A 15,618-nucleotide genomic window follows, 5' to 3' on the forward strand; every position below is an offset into this window, starting at 1 on the left:
GGCGCGCTCGGCCAGCACGGAGAGCGGCTTCCACAACCACACGGACACGGCCGAGGGCGACGTGATCGCCGCCGCCCGCGACGGCTACGACGCGGAGCGCGCGCAGGACCCCGAGGACGAGAGCGCCTACGCCGTGCAGTACCGGCCCGAGGCCGAGGAGTACACGGAGCAGGCGGAGGCCGAGCACGCCGAGGCCGCGCAGCGCCGCGCGCTGCCCAACCACCTGCACTTCCACTCGCTCGAGCACGAGGAGGCCATGAACGCGGCCTACTCGGGCTACGTGTACACGCACCGGCTGTTCCACCGCGGCGACGACGANAGCGCTCCGACGGCGAGTCCGACAGCCCCGAGAAGGAGGCCGAGTTCGCGCCCTACCCGCGCATGGACAGCTACGAGCAAGAGGAGGACATCGACCAGATCGTGGCCGAGGTCAAGCAGAGCATGAGCTCGCAGAGCCTCGACAAGGCGGCCGAGGACATNAAAACCAGGACCGTGCGTTCGCCCTACACCCCCGACGAGCCCAAAGAGCCCATCTGGGTCATGCGCCAGGACATCAGCCCCACCAGGGACTGCGACGGCCAGAGGCCGGTGGACGGAGGCGTAAGTACGCGCGGTTCGCTGCGCGCGGGGCCGTGCTTGCCCGCGGGAGAGGACTTCACGAGAAAAGGGGTCCTGGGGTGGGGGTGGGGCCCCAAACCGTGCCCACCTGGAGCCGCGGAAGCAGCTTGCGTTAGGCGCGCCTGAGTGCGACAGGTGGAACCGACTGGAAGTGTTGAGGGCACTTCGAGGGCTGGCTGTGAATCAGCGCTTCGCAAACTGTGCCTTCTGGAGGCGCTTGTTCAGAAATCGATTTCTAGGCGCATCACACTCCTCCCACCCCTCATTTCTCACTTAGGAGGCCCCGGGTGGGACATGAGAATTTGCTATTTTATTCTAAAAAAATTAACATTGATTTATTTTTGAGAGACAGAGAGAGACAAAGCACGAGCAGGGGAGGCAGAGAGAGAGGGAGACCCAGAATCTGAAGCAGGCTCCAGGCTCTGAGCTGTCGGCACAGGACGCAGGGTTCGAACCCCCACGAACCGTGAGATCATGACCCGAGCCAGAGTCGGCGCTTAACTGACTGAGCCACCCAGGTGCCCCGAGAATTTGTAATTTTAATGTCAAGTAAAAACCATGGCTGGGTTGAGCAAGGAGAGACTTGATCGGAAATGCTTTTTGCAAAGGGGAGACAGGTTCTTTTGTATCAGGGGATGGGGCAGGCCTATAGCAATAGAAGAACATCTGACTAGAGGATCTGCAAGGGTCTCTGGGGCTGGGCAAAGACGGTCTCTCTTTTTTAAAAAAATTTTTTTAATGTTTTATTTATTTCTGAGAGAGAGAGAGAGAGAGACAGAGTGAACAGGGGAGGGTCAGAGAGAGAGGGAGATACAGAATCTGAAACAGGCTCCAGGCTCTAAGCTGTCAGCACAGAGCCCGACACGGGGCTCGAACCCATGAAGCGTGAGAGCATGACCTGAGCCGAACCGACTGAGCCACCCAGGCACCCCAAGAGAGGGTCTCTTTTATAGAGAGGAGTAAAGTGGGCTGGAAAGAAGGAGGCGTAGGGAACAGGGATGAAAGCCCGGCTTGAATGCCTTGCAGAAGACAGTATGTTTTAACTGGAGGCCAGCCTGTTCCCACAGGGGCCCTTGAGGAAGCATTGTAGGCTGGCTAAGAAGTTCAAGGACCTGGAGGAAGGAAAAAGGTTCAGCCAAAGATTAATTAACGGACATTGTATTCTGACTAATGGGCAGTGAGCTAATCATTTGTCAGGCAAAGAAAGTGAACTTGGAGGGTCTGTGTCTGACCTTGTCACAGGTAAACAAGGGGACATCTGTGAGTCTTAGGTAAGTCATAGGGGGAGGGGGCTGGACTTTGCAGTAAGCTATTTCCAGAACACAAAAGGATAGGGGGAGGTTTCCTTAACCTTCGCTGTTGTCTGGAATCCTAGGGCTCAGGTGAAGTTCAACAATGTCAAGTAGGAGGGCCCCAGGTGGTGCTGATGCTGCTGGCCACAGGACCACAACTTGAGAGCCACTTTCTTAAAGTCATCCCTCAATAGTTTGGAACTGCCATTGTGGCATCTTTGGAGGATATCAGGGGAATCTTGCTGAGTTTTTTCCTGCTATGAGTTTCTGCCCTTTTTCACCCACTGTACCTCACACTGTGGCTCTCAGTAAGGGAGCCAGAGCACCCTTCTCCCCAAAAGTCCTTTTTGGGGTTTTAAACCAAACTGTGCTTCCTTGGGAAGATGTAGAGAAAGCTCTTGCTGCCCCTGCTAACATTTTATTTTCCAATTATGAAATATCTAAGAAATTTGATGACACGGCGAGCTTGGATGTCACAGTCCATTCAAAATAAATCAAGAAGACTAACCTTTGTCTCCACAACCTGGCGCTTTAGCTTCTCTATCTTCTCTTTCACTTTTCCATTCGCTTGAATAATTTTTAAGCACTTTCATTTAAAGTGTGAGCTTGGAATGAAAGAAGGGTTAGGAGGTTAAATTCGGTTTCATTTAATTCTGCATTCTGTGATTGCACCAGGTTACTTCTCAGTCCATCTTTTGGAGTGAGAAGCCATTATTGGAAACTGTTCATTCTACTTACGCGCGAAGGGCTATGGAGGTCAGAGGGATCTTCCACCTCCTCTTTAGGTAACAGTCAACATTTGCTGGTAGCTAATTAAATCGCCGGCACCTTTCAGGAAAGGTGGGAAACTGGTTGGGAATGGATCTGCGTCATCCGCAGCAAGGGGGCAGCATTGGGTCAGTTAGTGCAGCGATGCTCTGGGTCTCCCCTCCGTTCCAGGTTTCACATGCCAACAGTTAAAGACAGGTGCTTTCACGTGTAGACTTCCCCTTGACCTCCAGCTGCTGCCAGGTTCCTCCTGGCAAGAAGGGAAATCCTGCAGCATTTTGCAAATGTAGTGGAAATGGAGCGGGTTTTCAAAAGTAAGGAGGGGTAGGGGCATCTGGGTGGCTCAGTCTGTTAAGTGTCTGACTTCAGCTTAGGTCATGGTTTCGCGGGTCGTGAGTTCGAGCCCCACGTCGGGCTCTGTGCTGACAGCTCATAGCCTGGAGCCTGCTTCAGATTCTGTGTCTCCATCTCTTTCAGTCCCTCCCCCCACTCACCCCTGTCGGTCAGTCTCTCTCTCTCCCTCTCTCTCTCTCTCAAAAAATTAATAAACATTTAAAAGAATTTAAATTACGTAAGGAGGTGGCAAGAGACTGGGCCCTATATCCTTTTAGAAACTCGGAAAGCCATCAGAGAAGTTGCAAGACCATTAGGTCCAGGTGCTCTTCTTTCTCACATACGCCAGCTGCTTGTTGTAACCGACTTCACCCCATGGTCCCGGCAGCCTCACCACGAACCCACAACACAGCCCACTTTAGGGCTGGGGCTTGCTTTGATTCATTTGAATGAGGAACAACGTAAGCCTCTTACACGATGCTTCATTCAAAACCTAGAATTAATGACAGGATATCGGATGATGCCTTAGGAATTCACACTGTCCGAAATTCAGCCTGATGGTCAGAGATTGGCGAGTAGGGCTTACGAGGTTATGAAGAGATAATACAAAGCAAAAGCCGAAACGCGTGCTTTATTTAAAATATTCTGCCTGTCATTTTTATGCTCTTTGAATGTGTGGGTTTTATTCCGTCTGTCCTGCCACATTCATAGGAAGGACCTTCAGGGCGCCTGGGTGGTTCAGTTTGTTGAGCGTTCGACTTCGGCTCAATCATGACCCCACGGTTCATGAGTTCAAGCCCCACATTGGGCTCTTTGCTGTTAGTGCAGAGCCCGCTCCGGACCCTCTGCCCTCTTCCGTCTCTGCCCCTCTCTCGCTTGTGCATTTTTTGCTCTCCCTCCCCACCTGGAAAATAAAACATTAAAAAAATATTTTTTTTTAAAAAGGAAAGACTGATTTCCTACCTCTTTGATGGGATCATGAGGAGAAAAATGGAAGTATATGCGTTCTGTTGATTTCCGTCTTCACATCAAAAAACATTTACGGAACGCGCGGTCTGTGTTTGCTACTGTAGAAGATGAAAAAGCACTGTTAAAAAAGTGTGGTCCGAGGTCTGCCCGGAAGGTGCTTGTTAAGAATACAAATTACTGGGAGCGCCTGGGTGGCTCAGTTGATAAGTGTCTGACTCTGGCTTAGGTCATGATCTCGCGGTTTATGAGTTCGAGCCCCACATCAGGCTCAGCACTGATGACTGAGAGCCTGGAGCCTGCTTCGGATTCTGTCTCCCTCTTTGTCTGCCCCTACCCCGTTCACAGTGTCTCTCTCTCTCAAATATAAATAAATATTAAAAAAATTATTAGGGAAAAAAAGAATACAAATTACTGGGGCAGAGGCTGGGGATCTGCTGTCATTTTGTTGGCTTTGTTGTATTTCATTTTGTAAATTCTCCCTGTGATTCTAAAGCATATAAAAGACTGAGAACCTCTGATTCGCAGGAAACCATTGTATCATCTGGGTAGTTTCCCCATGTGAGATCTGTGGTTTTGAGACGTGACTAAGTCCTTGATTAGCCCAGGAATGGTGTTAACAAAGGGGACTGTCCCCTTGTGGTTGTGGTCAGCAGGCCTACACAAGGGGCCTTGGGCTTCTTGCTGTAGTAGCAGTGCATTGCCAAACGGCATGGTCAGAAACTACGGCGAGCAAATAGAAGGAAATGAAAACCTCTTGCGTTACAGACTTTCCGGAGATAACCGCTGATAGCTACCTCTGTTTTTAATACCCCTTCTCATTCCCTCAGACTTCAGCGTCTTGTTCTTTACTGGAACAAAGTGGCATTTGTTTTTGTTTTTTTAAATTTTTTCCCAATGTTTATTTTTGAGAGACAGAGCATGAATGGGGGAGGGGCAGAGAGGGAGACACAGAATCCCAAGCAGGTTCCAGGCTCTGAGGTGTCAGCACAGAGCCCCACAGGCAGGGAGGCGGGGCTCGAACTCACAGACTGTGAGATTATGACCTGAGCTGAAGTAGTCTTTAACCAACTGAAGCACTCAGGTGCCCCAAAGTGGCATTTGTTTGTGAGCGAGTTGTGTGGAATGTAAAGATGGGCTTGCTCATTAGCTAGAACTTGAACATGTATTAGAGGCTCAGCACTGATGGGAAATAATTGTTTTCAGGGGTGCCTGGGTGGCTCAGTTGGTTAAGCATTGAATTTAGGCTTGGGGCATGATCTGATGGTTCATGAGTTCAAGCCCCATGTCGGGCTCTGTGCTGACAGCTCAGAGCCTGGAGCCTGCTTCGGATTCTGTGTCTCCCTCTCTCTCTGCCCCTCCCCTGCTTGCACTTTGTCTCTCTTTCTCAAAAATAAACACTAAAAAAATTTTTTTATATCATTGCTTTTGGAAAATTGTAACAATACTTAAGTGCTTTGCTTCTAGTAATGATTCCTCAATTCCACGTATATTTGAAAACTACCTCCCAAACGCCTTCTGGAAAAATACTGTTAAGGAATGAATGACCAGTTCTGCAAAGTTTCACAGCCTACCAGTGTCTGTGTAAGCAACAGAAATCATTGTGGGGACACCTGCGTGGCTCAGTTGGTTACGGGTCCCAATCTTGATTTTCGGATGAGGTCATGATCTCACGGTTCATGAGTTGGAGCCCCGCATCGGGCTCTGTGCTGACAGTGTGGAGCCTGCTTGGGGTTCTCTCTCTCCCTTCCTCTCTCTGCCCCTCGCCTGCAGTCAGTCTGTCTGTCTCTCTTTCTCTCCAAAATAAATTTTTAAAAATCATCCTGAGTGGAGGGGTTCATGAGTGGCTCAGTTGGTTAAGCATCTGTCTTTGATCTCACAGCTCACAGGTTCGTGCCCCACATCAGGCTGTGTGATGACAGCTCAGAGTCTGGAGCCTGCTTCGGATTCTCTCTCTCTTTCTCTCTCTCTCAAAAATAAATGAACATTAAAAAATTATTTTAAAAAAATCGTCCTGAGTGGAGAACAGAGGCACGGTGGCATCAGGGAGATGGGTAGGAGCAGCCATACAGTGTCATTCGGAGGGTTTTGGCCATTTTGAGTCGTGTTGTGCTGCTTGAAATGGTGTTTATCTCTACTCTGAAGGCTACACTTAAAGGACAGTAAAATCGTAACAGTGAAGCCACAAGCACCAGGAGACAGCAGGAGAGGAGGACGCGATCCCAGGTCACCGGAGTGGTGACGCTAGTGGTGCTCCCGGGGCGCCCGGTTGTCCTCTTCCTTCAGGCGTGGGGAGGGCGGCCCGCACCCCCCAACCCCCAGAAGGCCCGCACGGCCACTGAAAGGGAGCAGTGCTGTGCGATGCTCCCCCTGCGCCGGAGCAGCTGCAGCCTTGTGTGACGATGACGGCGTCAGGGGTCATAAGATGCAGAGCCTCTGTCAGCACAGGTCCCAGGGGGCCGCCATGAGCAGGGCTCCCCGATGACCCTGGGGACGTGTGCCGGGAGAGCGCAGCCGCTGGTGTTGCTTGCAGCTTGGGGATTTGGGGTGGTTGTGACCGCAGCCTGGCCTGATCAGCACCAGCGAACACACTGATAGGTTTCTGTTGACTCTGCTCAGTGCCTGTGAGGACCCGTGCTGTGGGTCCCCAAGGAAGGCTGGGAATTAGAGACCCCCCACCCCTCAGGTGGCTGGTGTGGGGCTGGAAAAAAAAAAAAAAAAAAAAAAGATTGTTTGGAAAGTCTGTCACTGGGGACCTTAGATTCCTTCTCCAGCCCAGGTGCCGGTTACCACTCCCCTGGCTCCACAGAGGGTGGGGGCTTTACTGTAAAGGAAAGGGTGACGCAGAGAAGCCCTGGGTATAGGGACACTCGTCACAGCTGAGAACGGGAATGAGGCACTTAGAGCACACAGCGCCCACTAAGCGGTGAGAGATGCTGAGAATGCCTTCGATTCTTAGCTGTCAGGCTTAGGACCCACCCGCCCCCTGGCCCCTTGCAGGAGGTTAGGCTGTTCCTCCCCGAGGAGACGGGGCCCTGGGCAGATACGTACAGATGCTCAGGCTTGGGGGGTTCCCGACAGAACACCTGGGTCCCCCCCGATCACACTGCAGGGAAGCTTCCTGCCTCTTGTGAATCTTCCCGTGGGCTTTTTTGGGGACCCATTGTTGTTAAATATGGGTGGACACCCAACGATCACCAAATATCCGACGAACATCTATAACCTGAAAGGCAAAGACAAGAAAAACAAATGGAGAAAGGAACTTGAAGAAATAAAAGCAGTGTGCGGAGCAGGAGGAAAGTAAAAAACTTATCAGTATCCTCAGAAAGGAGAAAATAAGGGAGCCACCGAATTAGAATAGGACCCCATTGGGGCGCCCGAGTGGCTCAGTCGGTTAAGCGGCTGACTTCAGCTCAGGTCATGGTCTTGCGGTCTGTGGGTTCGAGCCCCGCGTCGGGCTGTGTGCTGACAGCTCAGAGCCCTGAACCTGCTTCGCATTCTGTGCCTCCCTCTCTCTCTTTGCTCCTCCCCTGCTCACACTCTGTATCTCTCCGTGTCTCTCAAAAATAAACATTAAAAAAAAAAGAATAGGATGTCATTTTTAAAAAAAAATCCCTGCCTCCAGTTTTTTGACTAGAAAATATGACAGCAGAAATTTAAACTTTTTTTAATTTTAAAAATCTTTTAGTAGGAAGAAGACAAAGTTGAGGGAATCTTCCAGAAAGTAGAACAATGAAGGCAAAAAGGAATGTTTATCTAGGAACATAGATAAAATGGAGAAATCATGAAACAAAAGACATGAGAACTGTCTGGCAAAAAGATTCCCCTGGGTACCTCGAACAGTGATGGTAAAGAGGGGGTTGGGGCACAGAAATTTCAGAACAGACGGGAGGAAGAGAGGATCCTGCAGGCTTTCCAAGAAATTAGAACAGGTCACAAATGGTCAGGAATCACAATGGTATTGATTTTCTCAAAAGAAATGCTAGAAACTGGCAGACCTACACAGCCCTAATTTCCAGTTGAGTGTGAAGGTGGAATCAACATGTTTTCAGACACGTGGGGTCCCAGAAAATTTACATCCCTTGTACCTTTCCTCAGGAGGCTACTAGAGGATTGCTCCCTGAGAATGGGAGCATAAATCAAGAAAGAAGATGAGGGCCGCTGGGTTGCTCAGTAGGTTAAGCGTCTGACTTCAGCTCAGGTCATGATCTCATGGTTTGTGAGTTCAAGCCCCCTAACAGTACAGAGCCTGCTTAGGATTCTCTCTCTCTGTCTCTCTCTCTCTCTGTGTCTCTCTCTCTGCCCCTCTCCCCACTTACACTTGTGCTCTCCTTCTCTCTCTCAAAATAAACTTAAAAAAAGAGAGAGCTTGGAGGAACGGGGTCCCACACAGGAAAGAGACAGGGACTCCCCGGGGTGATGGAGAAGGAGACTCCAGACGGCAGCTATGTAGAGGGACAGGCCATCAGCCAATGCACTGTGGACAGGAAGCTGCAGGGTGTCCAGAAAGTCTGGAAGTGAGAGATTTCCTAATATATTTGTACCGAGAGGAATTTTCGATTGTTTTAGCAGAGTTTGGCATAAATTATCAATCGGTGGACAGAAAACGAAGCAAATGGAAAAACAGTGCAGTTATTGGCACTAAAAACAATTGTTACCTAGACATGAAATGCATTGATGTACCGCGTATGTGTCAGCAGGGAAGAGCATATGCATAGACTTCAGAGTATAAACCGTGATCATTGATGAACAGAAATCAGGAAACCGAGAGGATGAGGGAAGGTATAGTGTAAACGAGGTAAATCCTGTGGTCTTTTATAGAAGCCAAGAAATATGGCTAAAGTTGAAAAGTCAAGGTGAGGCAGTGTGAGTGTGGAAGATCCCAGAAGGAATGCTGAAAGACTTGGTGATGAGGCCATAGAAGGAGGAGGAACGGGGAAATGGATGATGGTTTTTGCCAAAAGCCTGACTTTTCAAACTATAGTCATGCATTTCTTTGTCTTAAATTAAAAATACAAAAGGATAGAATCCCCCGAGATTATTCACTGTACAGAGGGATCCTCTCAGTGTTACTGCTTTCTTGAAAAAAGAAAAGCCAATGGGGCGCCTGGGTGGCTTAGTCGGTTAAGCGTCCGACTTTCACTTAGGTCATGATCTCGCGGTTCGTGGGTTCGAGCCCCGCGTCGGGCTCTGTGCTGACTGCCAGCTCAGAGCCTGGAGCCTGTTTCGGTCTGTGACTCCCTCTCTCTGACCCTCCCCTGCTCACACTGTCTCTCTCTCTCTCCTAGAAATAAATAAAACATTAAAAAAAAAAAGAAAAAAGAAAAGCCAACACCTCTATATATTTGCACGATTTATAGACAGTGTGTCATATGGTCACTGTGTCATATGGTGAGACACGTGTAAGGTTTTGTGTGTGTGTTAAGCACACACACTTCCACTTGGCTCACATCCACACACAGAAGAGCAAAGAAGGGAAAAGTAGGTCACAGCAGAGGCTGTACTACTTAAGGTTGAAGAACGCCAGTTAGGAAGTGGATTTGCACCTCGACAACGAAAAGTTTGGAGAGTTTAGGCGCTGTGGGCTGGATAAGGGGCGTGGAGTCTGGAAACCACTGAGCATGTATGGGAGGCAGCGCAGTGGAGATCATCACCGCCGTGGAAGCAGCGCTGGCCAAGGTCAGGTGTGGATGCACTGATCGCTCCTCGTGGCTGTATACTTATTTAGGTTAATGGTTTTTTTTGTTTTTGTTTTGGAGAGCACAAGCAGGGGAGGGGCAGAAAGAGAGGGAGAGAGAATCCCAAGCAGGGTCCGCACTGTCAGCACAGAGCCCGACGCGGGGCTCAATCCCAGGAACCATGAGATCATGACCTGAGCCGAAATCCAGAGTCAGAGACTTAACCAACCGACTGATCTACCCAGGCGCCTGTAGGTTAATGGTTTTTACCTAAGAGTGAAATGTGTTCAAGATGCCTTCCTTTACCAGTGTACGTTCTGTCGCCCATTCTGCAAGGACGTGGCTTAGGACCAGCAGCAGATTCCTCTCCCTGCCAGTGGGGAATAACCCTCTAAGTAACGGCACTTAGTTGTCAGTAACAAAAAAGTGAGTCATTTTTCCTTGGATTGTGAGGACCTGAACGGACGAGGGTCATTTATTTTTTTTGAGAGAGGTAAAGATCTTACTGTTACAAACTTCAGAATGAAAAGGCTTGACCTTGAAATCCCTTTGGGAGCACAAATAATTCAATCGTGAAAAAACAAAAGGGAGCAGGAGAGTACGTGCTTTTGCTCTCTCCCCCTGGATTTGAAGCGTTGTCTCTGATTATTTAACTCACCTTTAGAGTTGCACCTGCCCCGGGGAGGCCTCGTCTACAGGGCTGAGCGAGCGTCTCCCCACTGACCACAGACCATTGCCGCATTGGAATCACAGGGGCAAACCCCTTGCCTGGTGATCCGAGCAGCAGAAGGCACGGTCCCCAATCGGACTTTGTGCTCTGAGGAACGAAATTAAGTGATGGGAAGATGGATTTTTTTTTTAACCCCCAGCCTCTAATCTTTCCTCTTCGCTCGACCCTCCTCCCAGGAGGAATCCTTCTCAGCTTCTTCACGGCTCGTCTCACTGGCCAGTGCATATGTGACCCCGTGCTGGGGAATACGGGGAACGTACCCAGGAAGGAAATGAATGATTTAGCCAGTGAGAAATCTCTTCTCACCTTCCAGAGCGAAACTTGGTGCACAGGTGTGCCTGATCTGATCACTTAATAAAGTGATCACTTAATAAATTGGGGCAGGAGTCTTTAGAAAAGTTGTTGGCTCCCCAAACTGTGCTCTCTCGATGTTTTCCGATAAGCGGATTGGGGCTGTAGAGGGGAGGAAGGGAAGGTGCAGGGAGAGGAACAGACAGATCATGGATAATTGAATTTCGTGATAACCCAATTAAACCCATGCAGTCCTGGGGAATTATGAAATGTGGTTCATCTATAGACATGATCCTCTTCCAAATGAGATCCACTCCCATTACAGGGCTGTCAGCGTGTTCTTAATACAGAATGCAGTCTCTCAACCTGCTTGCTTTGAAACACAGTTTTCAGTGACCACTGTCTTGAGAATAGCCATAGAGAGGATGTTGGGATGACAGGCACTGAACTGTGTGCCTAGGCGGTTTCTTTAGTCGGTCAGGCTCTGCCAACAGGACACCAAAAACTTAGTAAGAATAGTAGTGGATCAGAGGCACTCAGTAGGCTAAGCGTCCAACTTCGGCTCAGGTTGTGATCTCATAGTCTGTGGATTCAAGCCCCGTGTCGGGCTCTGCACTGACAGCTCAGAGCCTGGAGCCTGCTTCAGATTCTGTGTCTCCTTCTCTCTCTGCCCCCTCTCTGTTCATGGTCTGTTTTTCAAAAATAAACATTAAAAACATTTTTTTTAAAGAATAGTGATGGGTAGAAGAAGATTCAGAGCAGGGCTGGACATGTTGACCTCAGTTTTCTAGACAGAGTAGCTGAATATCTCTGGGTTATGTGACCCAGGGGCCTCAGCCTATCAGTGGGTCAATTTGACACATTGCACAGAACTTTAGAAGGCAAATCCGCCTGGATATCTCATTCCCTTTGTCTTGGGCAAAGACAAAGAGATTCCCCCAGGAGGTAATTTCTTAGTGTAAATTCCAGGCATGACCAGACAGACGCCACAGGACCGAGACCACAGGGCACCTTCGGCATGTGAGGGTCCCTGTTCCCCGTCACCAGGGCTCATCTCACTGGTTGGCCTTGTACTTACAAATTGCAGATCTACTTCCGTGGACCCACACTTGCTCCCATGCCACACATCTCACCACACAGGCTCTCCCTCCTGGCCAGACACAGTCCCATTCATTCAGTGGCCAAGGCCCCACTCTCTAAATAGATGATTCCCAAGCTTCCAAGCTTCCTGAGTAGAACCTCCAGATGTTGGGTGTTGGGATCAGTATTTCTGAGGCCAGAATTGGTAACCGCCAACTTAAACTGTGGACTATAGTCTAACACTTAGTTCTTTATGATCTTATTTTCTCCTGTGTCACATGCATGAGCTTCTTGCCTCTCTTAACTCGCTCTCAGTCAGCCGAAGGCACTGTGTCAGATCGTGGCTTATATCAGAGCACGTCCGCGAAGTGGATGCCCACCAAGTGTTCATTATGTGTAAACCTTGGCCCTGCTTTCTTCCTCAAACTACAGTTTCCTCCTCAGGAAAATGGGAATTATTTGCCAGGGTGACCCGTGAGAAAATGTGATTGGCCAGACATGGAGTCCCCTGCAGAAATGTGACTTGAGAATCACAAGTGTGGTGCGTTAATTGGCCTTAGGAGGTCAGAGCTCACTAAACATTCATATAGCACCCCTTCTCCACCTCCTCTGTGCCCGTGTTTCCCTTTGCTTCCCCGCGGCGCTCGGAGCCTGCATGAGACCTCGCTGTGCAGCCCACCCTGGTCAGCACCACAGTGGCCTGAGGACCCCCCTCCACCTGCGGTGGCGTGTATGGTCAGCCTCGTTTTCCAGGGCTGTCCGATTAAGTCACACTGAACTGCTAATTAGTGACAGTGGCAACATGCACCACCCCGTTCAGAGAACATTTGCCTTTTATGGGCCTCCTCCACTCCAGAGGCTGATTGGAGAAAGTATGTTGAGGCAGGAAGGCATTTGAGCACTAACACTGCTTAGTCAGAAACCAGCCACTCTCCTGCCAAGAAGGAAATAACGCCCAGATCCTGAGAAGGAAGAGCTCGATGTTAACACCTGCCCTGGTCGTGTGCACTTTTGCACCCACTTTATTTTTTTTCTTTCATGCTGAGAAAGATGATGGAGTGAGGGTGGAGAGGTGTCCGGGCTTCCTCTCTGCCTTGATTGCCCAAGTCACCTCCTCCTGTCTTCTCTCCCTCTCCCCCTGCCTTGAAATCAGCATCAGCTTTCATGGATTTTTTTTTTTTTTTTTTTGGCTGTTGCTAGGAAACTATTGACCAAGGTCAAGTGCACATGCTAATTCATTAAGACTTGTTAGCAGCATCTTATCCTATTGACCTTGCGGTTGTATTCTCAGGCATACAAGGGCAGGTGAAATAATTGTTCTGCTGCTGCAGGAGTCTGTTTTTGTGAAGGGTTCCTGTTAAGGTATTTTGAACTGAGAGATCGCCTCTCGCCAGTCCACACCTCCTCCGGGAGTTTGGGCCAGCCATAGTTTTTGCAGGGTCTGAGTAGCAAGTGATGGAGTTGGGGTGGGATCTGAAGTAAAATAGACAGGCTTTAGGGTGGATAGATGTTCGTTGAGGGCCTGATTTCCCCCAAGTGGATCATTCCCTGGCTGGAAGAGGTGTATTCTTGGCATGTGAGGCAGGGAGCGGTGATGGGGAGGGTGGGGGAGTGTTGTCCTGGAATAGTTAGCTCTGTTCTGTTCCCATTTGTGTCCTAGACTCTAAACCTCCTTATCTCAGCATCCCGGCCTGCCACGGAAAAGCATACACCCCAGTGCTGACTGTGAAAACCAACTTTGTTCTTTTTTTAATGTCCAAAAAAAAGCAGGGAGGGCTGGCAGACCCTCTAGCTCAACATCCCAGAAGATTATCCAGAAGTGTAACCTTAGAACAAAGGATCTGCTAGCAGGAGAGCAAAGATGGGCCCCAGTATCTTCCACTGGGCAGACCTTCCCGAAAGGAAGCTTTCCTGAAGCAGGTGATGGCAAAGGAACAAACGTTCCCAGCCATCTGCCATGCAGAGTACCATAGAGTGATTGCATTGAGTTGCTAACACTTTCTGGTTTAATTAAGCACCAGCTACACACAGGGCATCGTCTGGGAATAGGAAACAGAGCCTGGCCGCAAACCTACACTATTCTTCATTTTGTTGGCGAACCAGAATGGGTTGTATCTACTAGCCCTGGCCACCGACTGAAAGTCTGCCTCACAATTTCCCATCGACTCATTGAGTAAATATCTTCAAGTTCCTCCTGCGGGTCAGGCACTGTGCAAGACACCAGAGATATAGCAGCAACTGAGAGACAGGCTCTGCCTGGAATAGACACAGACCCTGCCTATGCAGAGGTTATGAGACACTCTAGGCTAGTCCTTCTGTGCGCCCCCAGCCAGCCTCTCCAAGCCTCCTGTGCTCCTGATGCGTTCATCTGAAGGCTTATGTAGTGTCTCAGCTATCTCCTGCTCAGTAACAAATTGCTCCAAAACACTGACTTAAAACAAGTCCCAGTGATCATCTCAGCATCTGCGGTCAGGAATCTGGCCTGGCTTAGCTGGTCCTCTGCTTTAGGGTCTCTCAGAGGCTGCAGTCGAGTGTCACTGGCCTGCGGTAGCCTTCAGGCTGTACTGGGGAGAGACCTGTTTGCAAGGTCACTTGTTCCTCGAGGGGCTGGTGGACTCCAGGCCTCAGTCCCCACTGACTGCCCGCCAGAGGCATCCTCGGTGCCCCTCAGGCACTCTCCTGCTTGGCAACCTAATCAAGCAAGCAAGATAAGAAGGACATAGAGGCTGAGAGCAAGGTAGATGTCACAGTCTGTCGAAATGCACCCAGAGTGACAGCCCATCACCTGTGCTGTATTTTTTTGCTTAGACTAAGTCACTAGCCCACACTCCCTCCTTAGGGAGGGGCTTACACAGGGTCTGCCCACTGGGCGATGGGGCTCACGGGGCCATCTGAGAAGTCTGCCTACCACATTCTGTGTCTGTCACGTGCCACCAAAGGAACGGTGGACTTAAAACCGAAAGATGCAGCAGTGCCCGCCCCCAGCTGACCCTGTCGGCCATTCCCCTCCTCGGAGGCTATAACTGTTGTGTTGTCTGGCTGAGAGTAGGCAGATCTACTGATTCTGAAGTGACCCACAGAGCATGAAGCCCAGGTGGTGTGAAGGGGCATGGGTGTGTGGGCCAACACGCAGGTGAGCGAGGCAGCCACATCAGGGGAGCTGGGCCACAGGGGAGCCTGTGGAAGTGGGGCACAGGAGGGATTGTCCTGAAGGATTTTTCACAAGCAGAGGATTTTAACTTTAGTCTCAAGGGTCAGCCAGGGTCAAAGGATTTTGCTGTAAAGACTCCTTCATAAGTTAGACCAGAGCTTTTTTAAAAAATTTTTTCAGTGTTTATTTTTGAGAGAGAGAGAGACAGAGACAGAGAGTGAACAGGGGAGGGGCAGAGAGAAAGACACACACAGAATCCGAAGCAGGCTCCAGGCTCCAAGCTGTCAGCACAGAGCCTGACACAGGGCTCGAACCCACAAACTGAGGTCATGACCTGAGCTGAAGTCAGATGCTCAGCCAACTGAGCCACCCAGGTGCCCCAGGGCAGAACATTTCCATCGCTATCCTCATGATCCCACTAAACTTTGCGGTTGGGGGTGACCTGGGCCATCTGGCATGTTGCCTTCCACTCTGGAAGCCTGATCCGGGCTCTGGGCCCCAGGTGACCCAGTGGGTTGTATGGATTTATCACTTCTGTCTGCCATGATGCAGAAGAGCACATGATGCCATGTGCTTTTCGTCTTGTACTCACGTCTTCCCCCATTGCCATGGCTTGTTATGAGGTGATTGGCGCTGGGAGGTCTGTGTCCTGTCTTCAGCCTTCAGAACCACCCTGCCCCCCCCTCCCCCCCCCCCCCGCCCCGCCGCCCC

General features: G+C 50.0%; 1 protein-coding gene across 1 annotated transcript in view; it reads left to right on the forward strand.

The window, feature by feature from the left end:
* Window positions 1–15,618, forward strand: part of APBA1 (amyloid beta precursor protein binding family A member 1) — a 67,043-nt gene that overhangs the window by 269 nt on the left and 51,156 nt on the right. The window contains 2 exon segments of the mRNA XM_077759406.1: window positions 1–314; window positions 317–600. The exon segment at window positions 1–314 is cut by the window's left edge and continues 269 nt beyond it. Coding sequence (XP_077615532.1) covers window positions 1–314; window positions 317–600 — 598 coding nt within the window.

The sequence above is a fragment of the Crocuta crocuta genome, unplaced genomic scaffold, assembly GCF_008692635.1.
Source record: "Crocuta crocuta isolate KB4526 unplaced genomic scaffold, BGI_CrCroc_1.0 scaffold41, whole genome shotgun sequence".
Classification (NCBI taxonomy): domain Eukaryota; kingdom Metazoa; phylum Chordata; class Mammalia; order Carnivora; family Hyaenidae; genus Crocuta; species Crocuta crocuta.